At 45.6% G+C, this 10,629-nt stretch overlaps 1 protein-coding gene across 1 annotated transcript; it reads right to left on the bottom strand.

The window, feature by feature from the left end:
- Positions 1-6,807: 6,807 nt before the first annotated feature.
- Positions 6,808-10,387, bottom strand: LOC311123257 (uncharacterized protein; the record flags this gene model as incomplete). The annotated part of the gene is made up of 2 exons (XM_084197514.1): positions 6,808-8,620; positions 10,184-10,387. 2 exons carry the CDS (start codon positions 10,385-10,387, stop codon positions 8,453-8,455), a joined length of 372 nt encoding a protein of 123 aa, XP_084053640.1. The 3' UTR covers positions 6,808-8,452.
- Between the last annotated feature and the right edge of the window lie 242 nt (positions 10,388-10,629).

Genomic DNA, 10,629 nt, shown 5'->3' with positions numbered 1-10,629 from the left:
TTAGTGAACAACAATGCCCAGGCCTCTACTTCCGGTCTATACTTACTATCTACACCTTATGGACAGAGTTAATTTTACAATAATTCTATTATATATATATATATATATATATTTTTTTTTTTGCTCCTGAACTTCTTCTACTCTCAACCTGGTGGCCGGGGTAGGGGTAGCCAGGTGGAAAGCATGGCCAGCCGTAGCAAAATGCTTATTGAAATTCTCAATTGTCATATATTTATCGGTGGTGACAGTGTTTCCTAGGGACCAGAAGTCCCCACAAGAATAGTTAAACACGTCGAAACCAGTTCCACACACTGCTGGCACAGACAGCCAAAGACACACAAACACACACTTTGCACAAAAACACACCTTCCCACACACACACACGGTTTGTTGGCACACATTCAGTTAGCGCAGCCAACATGCAAACAAGCACAGTGTCACGCACACACACGCACAATGTCTCACTAACACACAAATGCCACACACACACACAGCAGGCTCAGGTTGCAGGAAGCTCTTTGCACGCAGCTCAGCTAGCAGCAGCCGGTCCTAATCAGCACAATCCACCTGCAGATCGTTATGGATCGCTTACTGCAATCCACACATGGACAGACACACTTTTATAATATACACTTACTCACACAAACCCTACTATTTTTCTTTAGCATGCACACACACACACACACTTTCTAATACATGGACACCTCTCATACACTCATACTGCGCCCTCACTAATCTTCGGGATTCGACATAGAGATCGTTATGGATTCCTTATCACAATCCACACATGCGCACGTACGCAACAGTCCCCGCCGTGCGGGGCTAACCGGTTCCCCACACGCGCGCCACGCTGCGTTAGCTCAGCCTCACCAGGGATAATTACAGACCAGCGCAGCGGGGCAAGCCTGGCCCCGTGCCAAGGCTGCTCAGCTATACAAAGAGAAACGGGAAGGGAGAAAAACGGAAAGGGCCAAGAATATAGCCTAGACCCCTCAAACTCAATTCTGGACCTCGAAGCCAGTTCCACTGCATTTTTTCATTGTTCCCCTCTAATCAGGGACTGATTAATTAATTAGGTAGAAAACCAGCTTTATTGCGGTAAAATGAAAATGGTCTGTAATCAAATAGCCTATAATTAGCAGAGTTCCCTAAAAATGTCAAAAGACAAAAAAGATTAGCTTGGATTTCAAGCATTCTGAGCAGACAACTAGCCTTTTATAGCGCAGCGCAGCAAGCGCCCTCCCTCTCCCCTCCCTCCCTCCCCTCCCTCCCTCCCCCCTCCCCTCCCTCCCTCTCTCTCCCTCCCCTCCCCTCCCCCCTCCCTGTCCCCTCCCCTCCCTCGAGCTCTGTCGAGTTCTGCTCGTAACCTCGCCACCCACTCTCTCAGTTCCCCGCCACTCCCTCCCTCCTCTCCTCCTCCTATTTCTCACCACTCTGGCTGAGCTGTCAGGCTGCGCACACACACGCTCCCTCGCTCGCTCTCTCTCTCTCTCTCAAATAAACACACACACACACACGCTCATAAACACCTCGGCGCTACCGAGCTCCGAGAGGCCGCCGGCGCTTCACTTTCTTCCCCTGCTACTGCGATTAGCCATGGCAGGAGAGAAGGCATGATAGTGCACGATATTTTTTTTGACGATGTTGTTTTGAGTCATCTCACTTTTGTTTATTTCACTTGCTTTGGCAATGTAAACACGTGTTTTCGATGTGAATAAAGCCCATTTGAATATAACTGAATTGAGAGAGAGACGGAAAGACCGAGTATGTTTCCATAACTGAGCTCTCATCTCCGCCCCTACGCCTTCCCTCTCGCTGGTTCATTTCCACTTCTCCTCTTCCCTTCCTCCCACCTCCTTTCTCCTTCTCTCGCTCTCCTTTCAGTTCTGGCTCCACCGCAGCAGATAAATGTCCGCGGCTCGAGAGGCGGCAGCTGTTATCTGGGGTGGTGACGGTTTTACCGCCTTTGGGAATTAAATGGCCCTCTATAGAGCCTGTATAGCACAAGACAAGACCAGACGAGGCACGTTAGGGTATGTTGGGGGAAACGCCCACCCCATTTAGGAAACGTTTATATTTTCTGACACAACAATGTTTAGTAAGATTTAGATATGTGCATACTGGCTTTCCTTACACAAACACATGTTGACGGGCAATAAGTGGGCAGAACTATACTTTTTTGTTATTTAATAAAAACAGAAACTTTAGAAAGGGGGTATTTTGCACCACTATCAGGGTAAAACGCCCCCCTCTATAGGGCAAAATGCCCCCTGAAGGTGTGTTAAAATAAATGTTATATGTTTTATTTAGACATTTTACAGTAATTGGCTCTTAAAAGCTAAAGCCTAGGTATCTTTTTTTATTTAAATAAGTCAAATATCGAAACAAAATGGCATTGCACACCTCACTATTAATAGGGTTTGATTTATTAAGGTCCCCATTTTCATTTGTGCGCTTCCTGTCCAAATCAGTGATGTGTGGTGTTTGATTTGCCCCAAACATAACGCTTGATGATTCATCCTCAGTTTTCTCCTATCACAGCCATTAAACTCTGTAACTGGTTTAAAATCACCATTGGTCTTATGGTAAAATCCCTGAGCGGTTTCCTTCTTCTCCATCAACTGAGTTAGGAAGGAGTCCTGTGTCTTTGTAGTGACTGGGTGTATTGATACACCATCCAAAGTGTAATTAATAACTTCACCATGCTCAAAGGGATATTGAATGTCTGCTTTTTAAAATGTTTACCCATATACCAATAGGTGCCCTTCTTTGCGAGGCATTGGAAAACCTCCCTGGTCTTTGTTGCTGAATCTGTGCTTGAAATTCACTGCTCGACTGAGGGACCTTACAGATAATTGTATGTGTGGGGTAGAGAGATGAGGTAGCCATTCAAAAATCATGTTAAACACCATTATTGCACACAGAGTTAGTCCATGCAATTTATCAGACTTTTTAAGCAAATCTTTACTTGCCATAACAAAGGAGTTGAATACTTGACTTGAGACATTTCAGATTTTTATTTTTTATTCATTTGTAAAAAATATAATTCCACTTTGTCATTATGGGGTATTGTGTGTAGATCAGTGACACAAAATCTAAATGTAATCCATTTTAAATTTAGGCTGTACCACAACAAAATGTGGAGAAAGTCTAGGGGTGTGGATCCTTTCTGAAGGCACTGTATAGGGTACCATTGACTTGCATTGGATTGCCCTGGGGGAATGTTTGATTATTTATCGTTAGGCTCCCCTACTAGTTTATAAAAAACGTTTATAGATCTAATTTCATTAGATTATATATATAACTTTTTCTAAAAATCGTTTTGTTGGATTGACTTAAAAAATTGAGATGAGACAGATTACATTTTTAGTACAGCAAGTGTTAGGAAAAAATGTGTGCCAAAGTGGTTTCTGTGAGAATTACAGGAGAGGGGGAGTTTAACCCTTGTAGGTGTTTTACCCCAAGACACCCTAATACAGCCATAATCATATGCATGCTATAGGAATTAGTTAGTGCTGTGCACCTGTGAACACGCAACACAGAGATAGGCTACACACACACACACCACAAGCAAACAAACTAGCCTGTGCTGTGTGGGTTTGAGTGTTTGTTTGCGTGGGTGTGTGTGTGTGTGTGTGTGAGAGAGAGAGAGAGAGAGAGAGAGGAGGGGGGTATAATTTGACAAAAAATACATGATATGCAGCTCCTCACCCAGCTTGTGCAGCCCTCACACGCACCACCGACTGACAGCCGGGCGAGCAGGCGAAGTCGGATTGATTTATAGAAATCTAATCATCTAGATCTGCACGTTGTTCGTCATTGTATTATCAATCAACCAACTCTTGACACTGACAGGCAGTTGAACCAAGAGTGGAAAGAAGGCTGGGAACTCCCCGATGAGGAAACCCCCTATTTAGAACCACATAGGCCCCATTATAGGGCAGTTTGTCGAGCAGCTCCAAGCGTTGAGGCAGAATGATGGGGCAGAAGCAACTCGTGCAAGAGAGTAGGCCTAAGAAGATTTATGCTAGAGGGAAATGAGTGAGTTAGCCTACAGTGCCTTCGGAAAGTATTCAGACCCCTTGACTATTTCCACATTTTGTTATGTTAGCCTTTTTCTAAAATTTATTAAATAAAATGTCCTCATCAATCTACACACAATACCCCACAATGACAAAGCGAAAACAGGTTTTCTGAAATTTTTGCAAATGTATTAAAAATTAAAAACAGAAATACCTTATTTACATAAGTATTCAGACCTTTTTCTATGAGACTCGAAATTGAGCTCCACTGCATCCTGTTTCCATTGATCATCTTTGAGATGTTTCCACAACTCGATTCGAGTCCACCTGAGGTAAATTCAATTGATTGGACATGATTTGGAAAGGCACACACCTGTCTATATAAGGTCCCACAGTTGACAGTGCATGTTAGAGCAAAAACCAAGCCAACAGGTCGAAGGAATTGTCCATAGAGCTCCGAGACAGGATTGTGTCGAGGCACAGATCTGGGGAAGGGTACGAAAAAATGTCTGCAGCATTGAAGGTCCCCAAGAACACAGTGGCCGCCATCATTCTTAAAGGAAGAAGTTTGGAACCACCAAGACTCTTCCTAGAGCTGGCCGCCCGGCCAAACTGAGCAATTGCAGGAGAAGGGCCTTGGTCAGGAAGGTGACCAAGAACCCGATGGTCACTCTGACAGAGCTCCAGAGTTCCTTTGTGGAGATGGGAGAACCTTCCAGAAAGACAACCATCTCTGCAGCACTCCACCAATCAGGCCTTTATGATAGTGGCCAGAAGGAAGCCACTCCTAAGTAACAGGCACATGACAGCCCGCTTGGAGTTTGCCAAAAGCCACCTTAAGACTCTCAGACCATGAGAAACAAGATTCTCTGGTCTGATGAAACCAAGATTGAACTCTTTGGCCTGAATACCAAGGGTCACGCCTGGAGGAAACCTGGTACCATCCCTACGGTGAAGCATGGTGGTGGCAGCATCATGCTGTGGGGATGTTTTCCAGCGGAAGAGACTGGGAGACAAGTCAGGATCGAGGGAAAGACGAACGGAGCAAAGTACAGAGAGATCCCTGATGAAAACTTGCTTCAGAGCGCTCAGGACCTCAGACTGGAGTGAAGGTTCACCTTCCAACAGGACAACAACCATAAGCACACAGCCAAGACAACGCAGGAGTGGCTTCGGGACAAGTCTCTGAATGTCCTTGAGTGGCCCAGCCAGAGCCCGGACTTGAACCCGATCAAACATAGCTGGAGACCTGAAAATAGCTGTGCAGTGACGCACCCCATCCATCCTGACAGAGCTTGAGAGGATCTGCAGAGAAGAATGGGAGAAACTCCCCAAATACAGGTGTGCCAAGCTTGTAGCGTCATACCCAAGAAGACTAGAGGCTGTAATCGGTGCCAAAGGTGCTTCAACAAAGTACTGAGTAAAGGGTATGAATACATATGTAAATGGTATATTTCCGTTTTCTATTTGTAATACATTTGCAAACATTTTTTTATTTTATTTTTTACGGTTTTTGCTTTGTCATTATGGGTTATTGTGTGTAGATTGATGAGGGGGCAAAAAACAATTGAATCCCTTTTAGAATAAGGCTGTAAAGTAACAAAATGTGGAAAAAGTCAAGGGGTCTGAATAATTTCCAAATGCACTGTATAGGCTAAACAGAGGGAGAGAGATAACATTTGAAATGTCTTTATACTTTTTGAAAATGTGGAGTGTAATGTTTAGGCTACTGTTAATTTCTAATTCTTTATTTCACATATGTTTATTGTTTTTTCGCTTGCTTTCGCAATGTAAACATAGGCTGTTTTCCTTGCCAATCAAGCACATTTGAATTGAATTGAGAGAAAGAACGAGAGAGAGGGGCACCATTCCCAGCTGGCCTCTATCGGGGAAGTTGGGTTTGTGCGTGCCCCAAAATGTAGGCTATTAATGCTTCCTTCCTCCAGCTCACGACCCCCCGCGTCTTTCATATGAGGTTGACTTCAGCCCCGGGCCGAGTTATTCTCCCTCTGTGTACTAATCAGCCCAGGCAGCCTACTGACTTACTGACTGCAAGGCGCCGTGCGTCACCTCTGGGTCATGGCCACCGTCCAAACAACTGCTCCGGTTTCTCTCCGAATCCTGCGTGTCGCCAAACTACGCCACTGCGCTCTCTCTCTCCCATTGTGACACACAAACACACGATCTATCGGTCTCTTTCTCTCCCACATAGGCTTCTCTATTTCTATCACACGCATTCTTTCAAACACATTCTACCTGACTGTTAAACTCTCTATAGGCTAGGCCTACTCTCTGACGAGATCTACTAGAAGTGACTCCGTGGCGGGGAGGCGAGGCTAATAGTAGGCAGTGCGCGGAGCTATGCCTGTGTGCTGCGAGTGTTCAGTAGTATCCAATTACATCATATGCAGCGATACCGGGGGAATAATTATTCCCATGTGACAATGAGATTCAGTTATTTCCAGGCGCTTCGCGGGTCTTTTTATTTTTATTTTTTATACAGACAGCCGTTCAAACCGAGTGGTGGGGGTAGATTTCTGGAGGACAACGGACGCTTTTTCATAAATCAAAATCCAGTTAACCAGATTTGGAGACATGGCGGAGGCCAATGGGGTTAGTAGAATAATTAATATCCATTATTCTACAACCCTCGAGACACGGTGTGGCGCGCGCGCGCACACACACACACACACACAAACAAACACACAGTGTTGTATTACTATATTTCCCAATATGATCCATGATTGACAATGTAACAGGATAATAAAAACAGCCAGTGGTGAAATGTGTATCCTGCTTGTTTATTAGATGGAGTGTACAGCAGAACAATAGAAATATGCCTCAACTGGGACTGGTGCAGCAATTGTATGTGGTTTGAGAGGGGACTGTATAATTATGTGTAGAGAGGATTCTGTGTTAGGTCTATATGCTCATTTCCAAATTGCCCCCTTACCTCCTATGCACTTGTGTAGATCTGAAATGAGCTTTTACTGTTCCACTAATACCTATTCAGTTCTCCATAAGTGCACAGGGGCTGGGGGGGGGGGTTGATTTGGGAAAGGGGCGACACCCTTGTCAGGATGTTCAGCATATATCACGTCTCTCTTTTCATCAGCCTGTCAACCACACAGTACCTCTAATAGCCTGCTAATCACATTGCGGTTCTCTAGATGTCAGCCAATGACATAGTGTCGAAGGTAGATGACAGGCCGTCAGAGGCTCCTACTGACCCTGTGGCAGCCGCTATATCAAAGAGACAGGTGACTGTGTGTCTGAAAGTGCTTGTGTGTGTGTGTACATTTGTGTGAGACAGGCATCAAAGAAAGAGTGTAAGTGTGTGAGAAGCACATTTTAAGAAAGTGTGTGTGTGTGTGTGTTCAATTGTACTGCTTCCATCCCCATTGAGGCCTAAACAGCAGGACATGGAGACCATTTAGAGGTCAAGTTGACCTTTTCACATTCCAGCCAAAAGCATCCATAAAAAAATATAGAGTATACACGAATATATATACAGTACATTCTCTCTTATAAATACAGTATAACAGTTTATCAAACAAGCTCAAACCTGTGGGCAGACCACAGCATTTCACGGAAAAACAACGTACAGATGCATAAAAGTACGAAAAACTATGGACATTTACAAGAGTAGCAAAATTAGTAATACCATATGTAAAGAGAACAACAGCTATGATAGAAAGTTAAATGGTTCAAATACTGCAACTGTATGGAGTTTGTTCATTCAAATCCCCAGCAAGCGTTGGGACATGAATTGTTTTAAGATCTCTCTCACTCCTCTTTCTCCCTCTCCCTTTTCCCATTCCCTATCCTGTCTTTTCAGATCAGTGCAGATGAAGGAAAGGAGGTGAGGAGAGGAAGCCCCTTGGGACTAGTGATATGCTAGAGTGGGTTCCAGGACAGTCTGTTGTTTCCTTAGCCAGCTCTGCAGTCGTTGACTAGGACTAAAGCAGAGTCAGACTGGCACCCAGGCTAGTGTGTAGCATTAGGGTTGAAGGCTGTTTAAAGCGCTATAGCTGCTTCGCTGGTTTTCTGTTACGATGCTGTGTAAGTCCGATAGCCAGGCAGGATAGTGTGTCTGTAGTTGGAGGATATTAAATAGTAAAGGATGTGGATTATTGCCCCGTGTAGCTCAGTTGGTAGAGCATGGCGCTTGCAACGCTAGGGTTGTGGGTTCGATTCCCACGGGGGGCCAGTATGAAAAATGTATGCACTCAATAACTGTAAGTCGCTCTGGATAAGAGCGTCTGCTAAATGACTAAAATGTCAATGTAAAATTATTAATGGATCCTGACAGCTCTACCACCTTACAGAAACCCCTCTCTATCCCTCCTTCACTCCCTTTCTCTCTACGTATCCCCCCTCAGAATTCATCTCTCGCTTGCTCTCTCTCTATGTCTGTGTCTCTCTCTCTTTTAGGGTCCTCTGTCTTTCAGGGTCATGTCAGGGGAGTAGAAAAGGACGTTGGTGTCATCGTCATCCTCGTCACTGAAGTCCCCCAGCTCAGCCTGTGTGTAGCGCACCGCCCCAGGATGGTACTCCCCGATACGTGTCCTGTCACACAGCCGAGACTGCAGCGCCAACTAGGATCACACACACAGAAACACATAGCACACATATTCACAGAGTTAACAGTCTCTCTCACACGCACACACATTTGGCAGAGCCGAGATGTATGCTGATTGTAGTGCCACAGGCAGTTGAGCCGCATGGTTAGAAAACTGATCAATATCACAGAGAGGGGGAGAGAGAGAGGGAGAGACAGGGAGAGAGTGCAAGCCACAGAGAGGGGGAGGATGAGAGTGAGAGAGAAAGCGTAACACAAAGGAGAGAGATATGAACAACAGATAGCAGAACAGAGGGAGATCGAGAATTAGACAAACAGAGAGAAAAATATAAATAAACAGAGCGAGAGATATGAACGACTGAGGATGAGATGGCATAATAGAAACAGAGAGACAGAGAGGGAGAGAGACAGAGAGGGAGAGAGAGACAGAGGGAGAGAGAGACAGAGGGGGAGAGAGACAGAGAGGGAGAGAGACAGAGAGGAAGAGAGACAGAGAGGGAGAGAGACAGAGAGGGAGAGAGAGACAGAGAGGGAGAGAGAGACAGAGGGAGAGAGAGACAGAGAGGGAGAGAGAGACAGAGAGGGAGAGAGAGGGAGAGAGAGACAGAGAGGGAGAGAGACAGAGAGGGAGAGAGACGGAGAGAGAGACGGAGAGGGAGAGAGACAGAGAGGGAGAGAGACAGAGAGGGAGAGAGAGACAGAGAGGGAGAGAGAGACAGAGAGAGACAGAGACTGAGAGGGAGAGAGACGGAGAGGGAGAGAGACTGCGGGAGAAAAAGTGGGAGGGCGGGAAAGAGGGGAGGGTGAGAGAGAGAGGGGGAGAGCGTGAAAGTGTGGATTTGCTGCGGAGGGGAATAATGTTTTGACGTTGTTACGGATACGCCACCCCCCCACCAATCTCACACCTGATGTGTGTGGGAGTCGCATGCCATGATGAATAACAACCGCCTGTTAGTCACGAAAGAGCACGCACATACACAAACGCACGCACAAACACATGCGCACACACACACAGAACTCCCAGTTGCTCAAACACAGACATAATCATGTCTATATCTCTGTTCCTCTCTCTCTCTGTGTCTCGGTCTCTTACAAACACACACAAACACACGCACACACACTCCGCGGATACACACATCTCCGCTGACATTTAGGTTGAAGGTCACATCTCTGACTCCTCTCTCTCTCTCTCTCTGAGTGTGCTCACTCTCCATTAAGAGCAACAGCAGGGTGTGTGTATGTGTCTGTAATTTCCCTCCTATCATGTGGTCTAATCATAAGCTTTCCTGCCCCCCAAACACCTCTCCTCTCTTGTTCAGCGAAATGGGCTGAGTAAATACAGCCACTCAGCAGTGTGTATGTGTGTGTTTGTGTTTGTGTGTGTGTGGAGTCGCACAGCACCAGACCTGGGTTCAAATAGTATTTAAATAGTTTACTTTCAAAGACATTTGGAAGGAAGTATTTACTCAGACCATTTCGCTGAACAAGAGAGAAGAGGTGTTTAGGGGGGCAGGAAAGCTTATGATTAGACCACAAGATGGGAGGGAGAAAGAGAAAAGTGTTCAGGTGAGGGTTGTACCTGTATGCCTGTAGGACTGAGCTGGCTCCAGGTGTCTCTGTCCAGGCCAAAGACGAATGCGTTGGCCAAGCCATGGAGAGGGGCTGAAAGGACATGGAGCAAGGTAAGAGAGAACACTGGATCCTGGGGGTAGAACGCATTATGGAGCCTGGAGAGGGGGAGAATGAGGGAGGGAGAGAAATGAAAAAAATTGTATTTACACATTATAGAGACGATGCACAGGGAGTTGAAGAGAGTGTGAATGAAGATGTATGTCAACAAACAAACAGGTACACACATGCGTGCGCACACAAAAACAGAATACCAACATGTTCACAGCTTGATACTTCACAGTAAAGGAGACTAGAGGGAGAGACGGAGAGAGAGGCAGAGACAGAGACAGAGCAAGAGGGACAGAGAGAGAGAAGGACAACAAAGAAAGAGGGGCGATAGAGGGATGACACAGA

This window comes from Coregonus lavaretus, assembly GCF_964263955.1.
Source record: "Coregonus lavaretus genome assembly, contig: HAP1_SCAFFOLD_4058, whole genome shotgun sequence".
NCBI classification, from domain to species: Eukaryota; Metazoa; Chordata; class Actinopteri; order Salmoniformes; family Salmonidae; genus Coregonus; species Coregonus lavaretus.
This window is presented reverse-complemented; position numbering and strand designations above follow the sequence as displayed.